This window comes from Choloepus didactylus, chromosome 27 (genome assembly GCF_015220235.1).
Source record: "Choloepus didactylus isolate mChoDid1 chromosome 27, mChoDid1.pri, whole genome shotgun sequence".
NCBI classification, from domain to species: Eukaryota; Metazoa; Chordata; class Mammalia; order Pilosa; family Megalonychidae; genus Choloepus; species Choloepus didactylus.
The window spans coordinates 8,095,584-8,110,553 of record NC_051333.1 but is presented as its reverse complement, the minus strand read 5'-3'; the positions used below and the strand labels follow the sequence as shown (position 1 = coordinate 8,110,553).

The window sequence follows — 14,970 nt, the reverse complement described above, 5'->3', positions numbered from 1 at the left end:
CTGTACCCCCAAAGTCTGCCATGGTCAGGGTCCCCCAAACTTCTGCTCCTGGGTTCCTGTGACACCTAAAGTCCTGTCCCTGCTGAATCCTCAAAATCTGGGCCCTAACTGTATAACACAGTGAACCCTGTTGTGGAGGATGGACTGTGGTTAATAGTACAAACATAAGAATGTTCTTTCATGGATTATAACTAATGTACAACACGATTACAAGGTGTTAATAATCGGGTGGTATAAGAAACACCTAATGCTAACTGAGGAACAAGGCACTACACTAAGGCAAAGTGTCAACAATGGGGGTATATGGGAACGTTGCAGATGACACACGACAGCTGTAAACCTACACCCTCTAATTTTAAAAAAGAAAACAAAAACATTGTGCTAAGTGAAAGAAATCAGACACAAAGTACTACATATTGTATGATTCCATTTATAGAAAACGTAAATATAAACAAATCTACAGACACTGAATTGGTTTAGTGGTTATGATGGGCTCGGGAAAGATACAGGGATAGAGAGGAGACTGCTGGGGGCATGGGGTTTTTCTTTTTGGAATAAAGAAAATGTTCTAAAATTGATTGTGCTGACGAATGCACAACTCGGTGATTATACTAAAAGTCACTGCCTGTGCACTATGTATGGATTGTATGGTATGCGAATAACTCTCAATAAAACGGCTTTAAAAAGTCAGAAAACAAGGAAAAAAAAAAAAAAATCTGGGCCCCAGGCCGTTGTGCCCTGGGGCACTGTGCCCAAAAATTTCACCCCCAAATCCCGCCCGGGTTCACTGCCCTCCACCACTAACCGCCACAGCTCCCAGCAGCCAAATCGCGAATCCTCCCCCGCAGGGCGTTGCCGATTTTTCTTGCCCACCCCGCCACCCCCAGCCCCGCGCTTCGGGGGCGGAGCCCACGCAGCGCCCCCGCCCCCGCCGCGGCCAATCGGCGGCTGCCGCACACACACACCCCGCGGCGGCCAATCCGCAGCGGCTATGCAGCCCCGCCCCCTCACCTGGGAGCCCGAACCCGCCGCCAGACCCGCTCCCCATCTGGGGGAATCCGGGATCCGCGCTCCCAGGACCCAGCAGTCCAGCCCTCACCCCCCTCCTCCCTCTGACCCTGGAGTCTCAACCCCCAGCCTCCGCTTCCCTCGAGACCCTTTAGTGCCAGCTCCTTCTCCCCAGGTAGGGAGGTCACAGCTCCCCTACGGGCCAAGAATAAAGGCTCTTTGGCTTCTCCTCCTCCATTATCTCTCCTAATTGGCATTTAATTGACTCCCCTGCGGGCCTTTTAATTCGCCCATGGGCGAGGCTCTACCTCTTCCAGGAGCCCAAGGCCAACTGGCGCTGGCACCAGCAGGCACCACCCAGGAGGCCTGCCGAGAGCTGTCTCAGGGACCCAGCTAAAGCTTGCGGTGGGGTGGGGTGGGGCTGATGTGGCCAGACTGGTCTAAACATAAATGTAAGGACAGTCTCCTTCTGGCTGCAAACTTCTTTTATGGGGACCTGGGAGGTGGTCCGGCACCTTTGTCAGTGAGGTTTAAAGTCTAAGGGTTTGGGGGCTGCCCCTGGTGGAGGCTGGAGTCTGGGGGACTGGGTGTGGGGTGGGAGGGTCTTAGGCAGAGGAGAGGTCCAAGTGGGCATGTGGGAAATCAGGAAGGGGTGGTTCCAGGGGAGGCCTCCCGACTGGCCTTGCCCCCATATCCCAGCTCCGCACCCCCGGTCACAAACAGCTCAATGCCCGTGCAGAAGGAGGCCTCCGAGGCCAGGAAGACAGCTGCAGCCCCCACCTCGGCTGGCTGGCCCATGCGGCCCAGGGGCTGGGGAAAGAAGGAAGGAGGGTGGTGGTGATAGGGAGCCCCCACCTCTCCTCCACCCCCATACCACCCAGATCTGGCTCCCCACTCCCACCTGGGCCAACATGCCCTCTCGGACTGTGGTGGCAGGGTCAGGTGTCGAGGCTGCCAGCTCCTTCCACAGTGGGGTCCAAATGTTTCCTGGGGAGATACTGGGGAGAGGGAGACACAATCTGTCTCTTGAGCTTGCTCTTGAATCTCCCAGCTGGCTCACTCCCATCTTCCCAAGGCCCTGGGGGGGCTCTGCGCCTCCCCAGAGCTGCTCACCAATTGACGCGGACACCATATTGACTCTCATCCAAGGCCAAGGCCTTGGTCATGGCAGTTACTGCCCCCTGCAGGAAATGGGACCAGGGAGAGAGTTCAGCCCCCAGCCAATGGGGCACGCCCATCCTCTCCTCCCAACCAGGGGACATCCAGCAGGGGCATTGGAATGGGCAAGTCATGCCTTCCATGCTGGCTTTGTTGAGATGCACTTGGCTAGTGTTTGGGAGACACCTGGCACTTACAAACTTGTCCCCAGTGCTCAGGGCTGAATCTGGAGTCAGAAGGGGGCTCCCCCGGGGCTTGGGGCCTTGCTAGGCCTTGCTCCTCAAGACTCTGGCCACAGGGCTGAGGCCCATAGGAGACCAGGCAGAGAAGGGGGGTAGGGGTGAGGCTGGTGTACCTTGGTGGCCACATAGGGCACTGCCTGGGTTTGGCCGATGGCCCCAACCAGGCTGGAGATGTTGATGATGTTTCCCTGACTCTTCCGCAGGTGGGGGAGGGCGAGCTGGGGAGGGAGGAAGGAATATTGAGTCACCCCAACCCTGGGATCTCCCCCAGCCCACCAAGCTGCAGGCCACAGGCATCCTGATGTCACGGATGACGACACCGTCCCCCCAGCAGGTGCCTGGTTCACCTCAGGGCCTGGAGGGACAAGCACCCAGAGCCAGAGAGCAATCCCATCCTGCTTTGCCCTGGGGTCCCTGGGTCTCGGCACAAACAGGAGCCTCCCCTCTTCTAAAAGGGGTTTCTCTCTCTCACACTGGGTCCTTGTCACCCTCTCTCTGGGTTTCTGTCCCCCTCTCTGGTCTTTGTATGTTTCCTAAACCCCTATCCCTATCAAAACTGGAAAATGCGAAGAGACCCCAAAGATTTCATGTCTTGCAAAAATAGGAGGAAGCTCTTACCCATGGAGGATAAGAGAGTTTCTGAGTTTTACAGAGCCCTGTGTTCAGAATGCCAGATGGGAGGCCTTCTGAAATGCACCCCATTTTCTGCCAACTTCTCCCTTGCATCTCCTTGGCTACATGGTGTTCCCTAAACTCTGTTCCTTTCACTACACTTGACCTTGAATAGACTCACAGTTTATCTCCTTCCCCTGGCTTGCCCTGGGCGGCTGAACTGGCCAGGCCAGGCCTCTTCCTGCTACTAAAGATATATGAGCAGAAGCCGGCACCCTGGGGGGCTTCTCAGAGCAGGACTGGGAGCGAACTCCCCTTCACTTTCTCTTCCAAACCTTCTCCACTCCCTCAGAAATGGCCCCCATGCTTTTCTTGGTGCTGTATCTTCAGTTACACCCTGCAGATTCCACCTCAGGAACTTCACCTGCTGCGACTCACCCCTCAGGTGACCCACCATTCCAGACTGCCCAGGACTAAGGAGTTTCCTGGGACACAGGACTTTAGGTGCTGAAACCCGGCCAGTTCCAGATAAACCTGGCCCAGGTGGCTACCCGCAGCCTCAGCTCTTTCAAATCCTGCTCAGATGTCAGCTTCTCACTGACGCCTTCCCTGAGCGTCCTAAGACTGTCACCTGCCCACCCCTGAATCCAGGATCCCTCTTCCTGATTTATTTTTCTCTCTGGCAACAGCCTCTGTCTGATATGCCATACACCCTTCACACCCTTCACTTATTTATTGCATTCTCTGTCTCCACCACCAGAATGCTAAAAACCAGGAGGGACAGTTGAAAAGGCTGTCTTATTTGCTTCATCCCCAGCACACAGTAGGTGCTCAATCAGTGTCGTTGGAATGAATGAATGGGTTCATGGATTGAGGATGCAGTAAGTGCAAGATGGGATCTCAGCTCTTTAAATCCTGGTAACAACCCTCCAAGGTCCAACAACAGCCCCATTTCACAGCCGGGAGACTGAGGAAGGGAGGGCAGGTGGGGAGGGAGTGGCTAAGGCTCAGGTGACACCTGATAGTGGCCGTATCTACGGCTCAGGCAGGCCAAGGTCAGATCCATAAACATAAGAATTTCTGACACCCCCAAGGCCTGCAGCCCCAGGCCGGGTGCAGATGAGGGAGGTGAGCACGTGGGCCAGGGGGGTGGGGCTTCCCTCCGCCCTCACCCCTGCTTTACTTCTCTCCCTTCTCCTCCTGGCACCTGCTCTGAGACATTTTAACTCGCTCCTCACCAAGGTCCAGCAAGAGGGAGGACCAGGAGGGCCGAGAGCAGGCCCGGGTCAGTAAATATTTGTCCCACCCTCCCCCGACCCTCCCATGCATTCCTTGGCGGCCGTCCCCTGCCCCAAGGTCACCCAGCGCTTCTGTGCAGGGACATCAGGGACCCACTGGACGCTTATCTGCTCCCCACCCCCTCCCCCCTGACACCCCGCGGATCCCCAGAGCCCCGCCTCACTCTGGCCAGACCCCGTTTCCCCTAAAGGTTGGGGTTCCCGGGCCTGATGCTGATGCTCCCAGCTCTGCATGGAGGGGAAGCCCCCACTTTGCTGGTTTCCCACCAGCGTCCCTTAAAGCCTCCCCACTCCAGAAGCCCCTTCTGGAGCTCCTGCCTCGGCCGGCCAGGGCTGTCCACCTCCATCTCGATGTCTCATCCACAAAACTCCCCCACTGGCTCCCCCTGAAACCTGCAACCACCTTCCCCCAGGCCTGGTTCTCAGGCCACAGGGCTGGAGGCTTCCCCAGGGGCCCCCTGGGTGCCTTACCCATCCATCACCCAGCCCCGGCAACTGTACCATCTAAGGATCACTTGAACCTATACAGATCTCTCCACCGCCTTCATTTATTGCACAGATGTTCATTGAGCACCTACTGTGCGCCAGGTGCTGTGGGATATGCCGGGGATACCGCTGAACCCTGCCCTTGAGGAGGCAGCAAGAGACAAATAAATGGGTGTGTTCGAGTGTCTGTGGAATGCAATTAGGGGAATGGAAGAAATAACCAGGAGAGTGGGGTGAGGGTGGGGGCAGTGCTGGGGGGGTGGTTTTAAGCAGGATGTTCCGGGAAGGTTTGGAGCCGGTGACATCGGAGCAAAGAGGTGGAGTGTGAGCGTGGGCCCTGGGGAGGTCTAGGGGAGGAGCAATGAAGCCAGGGCGGTGGGAAGCGAGGTCAGTGGAGAAGGGGCCAGACCAGGTGGGACTTGAAGGCACACTTCTCACTTGGGCAAAGGCGCCCGCCTCCTTATCCTGAGTTTCCTGCCCCCACGCTTGCTCTGCCCTCCGACTTGTTCCCCAAACAAGAGCCAGAGTGACATTTTAATAAGATGAACAGAGGTCACATCTCTTCCTCCCTCAAACACCTTGCATGGCTCCCTATTGCTCTGAAGATAAAGGCCAGATCTGGCCGTCCGCCCCCCACCCCACAGCCCCTCCCTGCACCACCCACTTTTCTCACTCCAGCAGCCCCTGGATGGCACCAAACCCTCTCTCACCATCAGGGCCTTTGCTCAGGCTGGTTCTCTGCCAGGAAAACCCGTCTTCCCTCAGCTAGTTCACATAGCTCAAATGTCACTTTTTCAGGAAAGCCTCTGCAACCCCCACAGTGAGCCAGGCTCCCGGTCACATTCTCCCAGAACCACACTATTCTCCCTCCCAGCCCAGAATACACTCGCCCGTGTATACTCATCACTGGGTATGTCAACACTGGCTGCCCCCCGACTATAAACCCCACGAGGGTAGGGAGCACGTGCGTCTCATTCGGTGCTGTACCCCGACCAACTGCTCAGTCAGCATTTAAGGGTCTCTCAGAACCAATGCAGCATTGAGACTCACAACTGACAGGCCTGTGCTCAAACACATTCCACTGATTCCTACTGCCCCCAGATCTCATTCATTTCCTTGACTACAAAGACATCCCTTAATCACGCCCTCTATTACCCAACAGAAGAGGTGGGTTCTCTGCCTGATGCACATAACAGCCGATCCATGACTCCAGGGTTTCAAAGAGAGAAAGGGTGTAATGCTACCCAGGAAGCAGGAAAGCACGTGGCCTATCAGCCCAACAATCGGTCTCCCCAAGTCTAAGGAGTTCAGGGGTGTGGAGTTGTTACATTACAATAGCTTTAAGTATACACAGGGCTGAGACCAGGCTAGAATCATCATCACAACAGAAAGTATAAACAAGTTGAGACTAGTTGGGTTTCAGTAATTTCAGGTATTAACTTCCACCTATTTGAAATATAGAAAGAAAAACATCTATATAATGATTCAGTAATCATCATCATTTGTTAATTCTTAATTTCTCTGTTACACCCCCACCCCCATTGTTTCCAAGCCTAGGGAATCACAAATTTCGCTTGCATCAGAGTCACCCAAGGAGATGGTTTAAAATGCATATTTGGAGGGCCAAGACCCAGAGATTTTGATGCAGTGATTTGGGCTGGGGCCCCAGAATTGACAAAGAACCCCCAAGGGATTCTGGTGGTGATGAGGGTTAAAATGACAGTGATAATGATAGTGAGGATGGTGGTGATAGTGTTGATGATGATGGTGATGATGACAGTGGTGGTAATGGTGGTAGTGATGATGGTGGTTGTGGTGGTGATGATGGCAGTGACTGGCATGTGGAGAGATTTATTTGCAACCAGTACTGTTTCAGGTGTCTGGTTAAAGGCGTGTATGAGCTGACAAACATCTCAACTCTCAGGAAAACCAAATGCAATGCGTGGACCTTGTCTGGATCCTGGAATGAATAAACCAACTGTGATAAGACATTCGGGGACAAACGGATGAATTTTGTTAATTTTATTTGGCCATCTAATGTTATTTTGGTTACGTAAGAAAACGCCCTAACTTTTAGGTGATGCTTACTAAAGTATTAGGAGATGAACTGTTATCCTGGCGTAATGCACTTTATAATACTTTGGCCAAAAGAGCAATATGTGTATGTGTGTGTGTGCGTGCTTGTAGTATGACAAAATTTGAATAGTTGTTTAAATACAGGTGATGGGTAGACAAGCATTATTCATTGGCTTTTTCTATTTTTCTGCTTTTTAAACATTTTTTACATAAAGTTAAATTTATGTTTTAATTAAAACAATATTTTTGCTCTCCCTTGCGCTTGGGTGGGGGAGTGACAGTGAAGTGTGTGCTCCCCCAGGGATTGTACCTCTGGCTGCCACAGTGGTAACTTGCTTGGTGACATTGACGCCCTCTACTAGCGACCTTCCTGTCCACAGCTGCTCCTTTCCCCCAGGGGTGTTTCCTGGGATCACTTCTCAGTGCTCATCCTGCATGCCAGTCCCCAGTTTGCAGCTGCTTCTGGGGGAATCCAAACTAAACTCAAGTGTGATGATGATACCGTTGTAACCGAGAAGTTAGGATTTAACGAATGATTACGATTATTGAAGATTTTTTTTTTTTAACATTCTAGTATATTGGAGTAGACGGTAAATTTCGGTAAATTCCTGAAATCTCTGAACTATAATCCAGCTGCCTTGCTTTCTGATGACTGTATAACAATATAGCCTTTATCTGTGATTGTAAAAACCTTGTGACCAACCCCAACTTGTACCCCCTTTTCCTGTTTTTCAACTTTAGAGTCTTCTGATCACTAAAGACAGCCCCTAATGCTTATTAATCAAAATGGGCATGCCTGACATGCACAGTAGCTTAAACTTTAACCTATAAGTGTCCTATACCTCATTATCCTAAAACCTGCCCATCTGTTGATATTATAAAACTATCAGAGTTACTTCATTTGGAGAGTCAGATTTTGAGGCCAATAGGATATCTGAGTTCCTGCTTCAAGCTTAGCAATAAACTTTCTCTCATCGAAACCTGGTGTCTCAGGAATTGGTCATTTGAGCACACTGGGCAGAGAACCCACTGCTTTTGATCGGTATCAGTGTGATTATGTTCAAAAACTGTAATAACCTGAATCAGATCTGTAGATCAGATAAAGCCATGTTACTGTTCATTCCTGATTTTGAAAATCCTAGTACTGAGTGATAAATGACCATCATGCCTGCAAATTACTGTCAAACAGTTGAGGAGGGATGACTGATGATGATGATGATAGACTGACGGAGGAATAAAGCAAAGGTGGTAAAATGCTAACAATGGGGAGTCCGGGCAAACAGGAATTGTCTGTATAAGTTGTGCAACTTTTCTGTGTCTCTTAAACTTTGTCAAAATTATAAGTTAAAAGAAAGAAACACATTCTAATCCATTGGTGGGACATACAAAGTTCTTAGCGATAAATTATACGGTGTCTGGGTGCGGGATGGCAGGAGGTGAAAATGGAACAAGTTTAACTTGACACTAATTGTGGAGGCTGGAAATGGAGACTGGGGATTCTTGTGTTTTTAAAATACACTCAGGTGGCTCCTGTCCCAGGACCTTTGCACGCCCTTCTCTTGCTGAGTGAAACACCCTGTGCCCTACTTCTCCACTTCCCTCCCATCCACTCAGAGCTCAGCTTAAATCTCACTTTGTCCCTTTGGTTTCCTGCAGGCACCAGAAGCCCAATACATATTGCAAGGATCTCACGGGGCCTGAAATGGGCTAGCCACAAGGAACTCTGAGGAGCAAGGTTCATGATAAATAACAGCTGGCAGACAGGGCCAGGAGACACAGTCTAAGGGTTTCTTGGCCATTCCTTGTTTACTCCTCAGGACAACTCTGTGAACTAGGGACTCTTACTACCCCCACTTTACAGATAAGAAAATGAGCTCAGAGAGGTTGAGTTACTTGCCTCCATGCAGAAGTTAGGAAGTAGCAGAACCGAGATGTCAACTCAGGCAGGTCGGTTGCAGAATCTAGACTCTTAACTCCAGTGAGAAGCTGCTGTTTGGGCCACTCATGGGTAACAGGGGCAGGGAGCAAAATAGGGAGAAGTGGAGACTGGGGTATAAGGGCAAGCTGGGCCACATTTAGCAGACCATCACCTCCAGGGAAACCGGAAATTCAAATATGTAGGTACAATAGCTCTCTTCTTAAATCCTGGCAACTAATAATACACACAAGCACATACAAACTTTTCCTGGTTTGTGTGACTTATTGTAGGGAGTGTTTTTAAGTGTCCGGCCAATCCCAGAAGGCCAGCAGAGGCTGGGGGACAGTAGCCAAGGCTTACTGGTCAAGCAGAATGCCCAGAGACATTTCACCCGGATCGCAGGCAGGACCTCAAAGTCAGCATGTGGTCCACGTGAGCCCCTGAGCTCCCCCCTCGCCCCCACATCTGCCCTATAAGGAAACTCTGACCACTCTACCTTGAAAAACAGATCCAGGAGCTACCCACTTCTCACAGCATCCAAGGCCGTCTCTCCGGGTCTGCTCTGATACTCCGTCACTTCCCACCGGGACCCCCGCAGCCCCCTCTTCGCTGGGCTCCGGACCTCCGCGCTCGGCCCCCACGGCGTGTTCCACCCCCCACGGCCGCCAGGGGGCGCCGGTTCCCGGTGGCGGCGCTCTCGCCTCCGCGCTGCTCCCAGCCTCGCGCAGTGAAAGGAAAACCTCGCGGTGACCCACGAGGCCGGGCACGATCGGACCCCGTGGGTCCCCACCCAGCCCCCTCTGCCCTCCTCTCCCGCCCTCTGCCCCGCGCTCACCCGGCTCCAGCCGCACCTGCCTCCTCACGGCTCCTCCTGTGCGCCAAGGGCACTTGCACCCCAGGGCCTTTGCACCTTCCACCCCGGACGCCTCTCGAGAAGCTTTCCCTGACCTCCTTTTGGAAAGAGCACTCATATACCCGTGTATTTTTAAGTCTTCATCTGATAAAGATGCATGCCCAATTAGTTATGGGTGAAATAATATGATGTGTGGAGTTTGCTTAAAAATACTCCAGAAAAACAAAACAAAACAAAAGGGGGGGGGGGCGGGTGAAAATGGCAGAATGTTGATCACTGTTCGTGCCGGGTGAAGACACACGGGGTTCAAAGATGGGATTCTGTCTGCTTTTTTGTCTGCTTGGAAAATGCCATGAGAAGAAAGTTTTATAAGTCAGCATATTTACATACGCATCACTTTTTATCCCCTTACTTCTCTTCCTTGTTTTTGTTCACAGCACTTAGCACTCCCTGGCGTTATATGATACATTTGCTTGTTTACTGTCTTTCTCCTCCCAAGAATATCAGCTCCCCAAGACAGGGGCTTTTCTCTGTTGCATTTGCCACTGCATGCTCACTGTGGCTAAATAAACATTTGTTGAATGAATGAATGAAAAAGTGCAATGAAGAAAATAAAGAAGCCGTTTTTGTAGAAAACGAGTGTATGTGTGTGGGTGTAGGTGTCACCTTGGCCAGGACGGTTAGGAAAAGCTTTTCTGAGGAGGTGACATTGGCAGGAGATTAATCGGGACCCAGATTCCGGGAAGATTTGAAGGAAGCACACCCCAAATGGAGGCAGTGGCAAGGGAGAGGCCCTTCCTCCTTGGAGAAAGTCCCTCCTCCCAGCCCCTGGACTCTCCAGATGCCAGACCTCATCTGAAGGGTCCAGAAATGCCTGATCCCTGAGGTGGGGGGTGGGGTGAGGGGTGGGGTAGCAGACACTGGATGAGGGTTCCTGGGGCCCCTGGGACCTGCTTAGAATCGCAGGGTCTGGACCCTGAGCTGACACTGACACAGCCCCTTAGCGGCTTACCCCGGGTGGCAGCTGAGCCGCCAGCTTGCTCTCTGCTTCTCGGCCCCTGCCCTGGGCCTCCCACACTGCAGTCCCCCTCATGACCCACCAGTGTGGGGAGGGCATGGGAGAGGCGTCTTCTTTGTTCTTGACAATTATTCATTGGGTGGTGAAGCTGTAACTGCCTGTTATTGACTCCCTGCTGCACCCCCACCCATCCCCCACTGCCACCACCACACCACTTTGGAAGGTCCTGGAAGGTTCTGGAAGGTTCCCAAGAAGACTGGGGCATAGTTACATGGGTTGCTTTTCCTGGCTGTGGGGATTGGCACCCATTCATTTGCAACAAAGAACAGAATTCCTTCAGGGTAAGGGAGAAAGGAGCTCAAACCAAGAGACAGAAAACATTTTGCTCTCAGGCCAAATGGGCCCGACAGTCCCACTGGAGAAGGTGGCTGAAGCTCTCACCTTGGTCAGGTTGTATGTCCCCAGCAGGTTGAGCTCCAGCAGCTGTCGGAAGCCCTGGGCAGAGGTCTCCTCAGGCCACTGTGGGGGAGGGTCTAAGGGGGGGTGCAGAGAGAAGAGGGGAGCATGAGTGGAGCACTGAGGACAGGAGGGAGGGGGGCCAAGGACGTGGGGTGGGCCAGGTAGAGTGGTTAAGAGAGGGCGAGACCAGTCCCTGGGGCCAGAAGCCTGGGTTCAAATCCCAGCCCTGGCAGTTTCTGGCTGCGGGACTTGGGTAAGTCACTTTCCCGCTCTGTGCTTCAATTGCCTCTCCTGCTCCATGAGGATAACAGCTCGGTCTTGGGCTTCTAAATTTCCTGAGTCAATATTTCTACCCAACACTTTGTATCATGAATGTGTTTGTTAAATAAGTAGGAGGAATCTGGGAGCTACAGGCAGAAAGACAGAAAACCCAAGAGCCAGAAGACAAGCAGCTGGAGATAGAGGGAGTGACAACAATGGGGAAAGATAGGGAGTGGGAAAGAAGGAAACTGAGCAGTCAGGGGTGGGAAGTTGGGGAAATCTTGGATTATCCCTCTCCAGATGCCCCAGGTAAGTTGCCTCAGTTTCTTCAGGGATCTGTTCAAATGTCTTCGGAGATGCCTTCCTACACCTCTTGAGAGCTGGAAATACGCTCCCCCTAGCTGAGCTGAGGAGTCTACTCTTTGTACTTAGTTCCCAGAGGACAGTAACCAGATCTTCTCAGTTCTGTTTACAGGAATAAGATAACAGAGGACCATCAAGAGCCACCTGTGGCCTAGTGAACCATTGACTTCCTCCTCAAAAGACAGAAGTTTGACATCGTGAGGATCAGCTAAGAAAGGAGTCATGAAGACTTTGCAAGAAGAGCTTGCACATCAATATCGAAATCTAATCACTGAAGCTAGAACAACAAGATGTGCTGGAGACAATGCAGGATGGAGAACTTTGCCCGTGCCCTCGTCACAAAGATCCCCCGTCATCGCTGACCTGACAAGAATGCACCATGCAGCCATGACTTGGTTTTTGACCCCTACCCCCTTTCCTTTACCTATAAAGACCCTAACTCACTCCCCTCACTTTGATCTGGTTTGGGGACAATTCCTCCAGGTCCTTGCCTTGCAATGAATCACCTTCCCATTGAGAGACATGTTTCCCCTTTGTAGTGCCAGGTCACCTGGGCCCTGCTATGGGGAGGAGCTGTGCTTGCAGTGTCACTCTGTCCCAAACGGTCCCTGTCATTCTCCAGGCCTCGACCCGCTTTATTGACTCTCACAGCATTAGTTGCCACTAGGCACTCTGTGTGTCTCTGTCTTCTATTGTTGAGTCCCCCACCCGAGAACGTGACTCCCAAGAGGGCAGGAATGTTCTGTTTTGTTCACAGCTCAGTTCCTGGTCCTGAGGACAGAACTTGGAATGTGGTAGTTCCTCAATACGTTATTTGTTGAAGGGATAAGGGATGCAGAAAGGATGAACTAGTATCTGCCGTCTCTTCAAACACTTACCACTATGTGAGGAAAAAAATGCAGCCCAGAGAGGGTAAGTCACTTGCTCAAAGTCACCCAGCTGACAAGAGTGGCTTCTCAGCCTCACTGTGGGGGTGCCAGGCCAACCAATCCACCTCTGAGCCCCAATTTACCAAACTGAAGCACTGTTGGAAAGGCCAGTCATCAAGCCAGTGGTGATTTCCCTTTGAAGCCACCACCCCAAGTCCTACAAATCATGTACCACAAGGACAGCCTGGCTGTCATCAGCAAAGAGAGGGGTCCTTGGACCCATTTCACAGATGGGCAGACTGAGGCTAGAGGGAGCAGTGAAGACACTGGCCTGGGAGCACACAGCAGGGATGAACAGAGCCAGGACTTGCACCCAGGTCTGGGGATCTCACAGCTGCATTGTCCTGCAGTGTGAACGGAGAGAGGGATGGGGCAGGGAGAGGGGAAACTGAGGTACAGGAGGGCGCAGAAGGGCAGCAGTTGGGCTGGCATCGGGGACAGCCCCAGCCTCACAACTCACGGTGGCCGGCATTGTTGACCACGCAATCCAGGTGGCCGAAACGACAGATGGTCTCGGAAAGCAGGGTCTGGGGAGGAAGGCATCCTGTGAGGGAGCAGCGTGGGGCCTGGGGCTCCCCAAAACCAGGGGTGTCAGAGCCCAGAGGACTATTAAATCCAGACTGCAACTGTCAGTTCAGGGACAAAGAGGAGGGGCTGGAGACCCAGGAAGAGGGGTACAGAAACCTAGGGAGAGGGGGACAGAGACCCAGGGAGAGAGGGACAGAGACCCAGAGAGGGGGGACAGAGACCCCGGGAGAGAGTTGGGGGAGGAAACAGTTCCAGAAGAGGGGTTTCCATTGTGAGGGATTTAGTCATATTCCAATAGGGTGATAACTGTGATAAGAACCCAGAGGAAGAGGGAGATAAAAGAGAACTTTTCCCCTGGTGACATGTAACCTGGCCAGCAGAATCTCGGAGCCTGGAGGGGGAAATGACCTTGGGCCGAAACCTTTGGGAATTTAACAAGGAGAGGAGGGGAAGGAAGAGGGGACAGCATTGCCAAAGCCTAGCGGAGAAAGAGAAAATGAGAGACGCCAACCACTGGCAATGGGGAGCAGGGACAGGAATCGCCCTCACCGCCACCTCTTCCTCCTGAGTCACGTCACAGCGGATGAACACGGCTCCAGGCAGCTCCTGCGCCAGGGCCCGGCCACAGGGCTCTGCAGGGGGAGGAGGGGCTGGGGCCGGGCCTCCCGAGGGAGGAGGGGGCTGGGGGCCTGGACCCCCGGGTCTGAGGGAGGAGGGGGCTGGGGGCCTGGACCCCTGGGTCCGAGGGAGGAGGGGGCTCGGGCAAGGACCGGGGCCCTCACCATCCTTGTCACAGATGACCACCTGGGCTCCGCTCTCCACTGAGAATAGGAAAGTCAACAGGTTACCCCAGCACACACCTTGGCAAAGGCCTCTGCTCCTCCCTTGAGGTCATCTGGAGTGGAGCACACACACACCCCCTTTTCCTCGTGACCCCAAAGTCTCATGGTGATTCCCTAGGACAAAGGGCAGAGGCCCTGGCATCTCCTCCTGGGCTCCTCCAGGTTCCTTCCTGGGCTTCTTTCCCCCACGCCTGAGTTCCAAAGTAAATCCCAAACCTGGGTGAGACATATCCCCCAACCACCCCTTTCTTTTGTAGCTACAATGAGACCCAGAGAAGGGGCAACCGCCTAGGACACCCGGCCAAAATCTCTGGGCCCAGCAATGCGGACTGGATAAAAATCCTGACTCCGGTGTTGGACTCCCTTCTTCCCACGCCCATTTGCCCCCCGGGCCCCAAAAGTAGGAACACCCAGACGCGCACTCACCGAAGGCACGCACGATCCCCGCGCCGATGCCGCGCGCGCCCCCGGTCACCACCACCACCTTCCCGGCGTAGCGCGTCCCTGTGGCCATTCCGCGTCGGGCTGTCCCTAGCTCCGTCCCTCGCTCCGGGACCCTTTCCACCTCCAAAGTCCGGCGAGGGGCGGGGGGCGTCGGGCGTTGGGTCAAGTGCTAAATAGGGACTGGATCTGGGGGGCGGTGCCAAGGAAGCTGGAGACCTGGAAGTGGGACCCCAGCCCTCGCCTCCCTCAGACCCAGGAATCCGAGCCCCCAGCCCCCTCCTCCGTCAGATTCAGGTGTCCTGGCCTCCGGCCCCTCCTTCTGACCCAGAAGTCCAGGCCCCCCGGCTGCTTCCACCCTCAGACCTAGGAGTCGGGTCCCTCAGGCCCACAGATCCGGGCCCCCGGCCCCCTCCTCCCTCAGACCCACAAACCCCGGCCCCCAGCCCCTTCCTCCCTCGGACCCAGGGGTCCAGGC

General features: G+C 53.5%; 1 protein-coding gene across 2 annotated transcripts; it reads right to left on the bottom strand.

The window, feature by feature from the left end:
* Nucleotides 1-414: 414 nt before the first annotated feature.
* HSD17B14 (hydroxysteroid 17-beta dehydrogenase 14) lies at nt 415-14,939 on the bottom strand. 2 transcript variants are annotated; one of them, XM_037819370.1, is made up of 9 exons: nt 14,478-14,933; nt 13,992-14,030; nt 13,759-13,841; nt 13,142-13,208; nt 11,111-11,202; nt 2,522-2,626; nt 2,122-2,189; nt 1,910-2,006; nt 415-1,818 (listed from the first exon to the last, which is right to left on the bottom strand). In XM_037819370.1, the coding sequence occupies exons 1-9, from the start codon at nt 14,563-14,565 to the stop codon at nt 1,651-1,653; spliced, it is 807 nt and encodes a 268-aa protein (XP_037675298.1). In that variant the 5' UTR covers nt 14,566-14,933; the 3' UTR covers nt 415-1,650. The 2 variants fall into 2 exon arrangements, with proteins under 2 accessions (XP_037675298.1, XP_037675299.1); XM_037819371.1 differs by lacking the exons at nt 13,142-13,208; nt 13,759-13,841 and having other exon boundaries at nt 14,478-14,939.
* Nucleotides 14,940-14,970: the final 31 nt, after the last annotated feature.

Coding starts and splice junctions, on each gene's coding strand:
- HSD17B14 (XM_037819370.1), bottom strand. CDS start 14,565: ATGGCCACAGGGACGCGCTACGCCGGGAAGGTGGTGGTGGTGACCGGG. Junction 2,627..11,110: donor GGACATACAACCTGACCAAG/GTGAGAGCTTCA, acceptor CTCCCTCCCCAG/CTCGCCCTCCCCCACCTGCG. Junction 2,007..2,121: donor TATGGTGTCCGCGTCAATTG/GTGAGCAGCTCT, acceptor CCCTCTCCCCAG/TATCTCCCCAGGAAACATTT.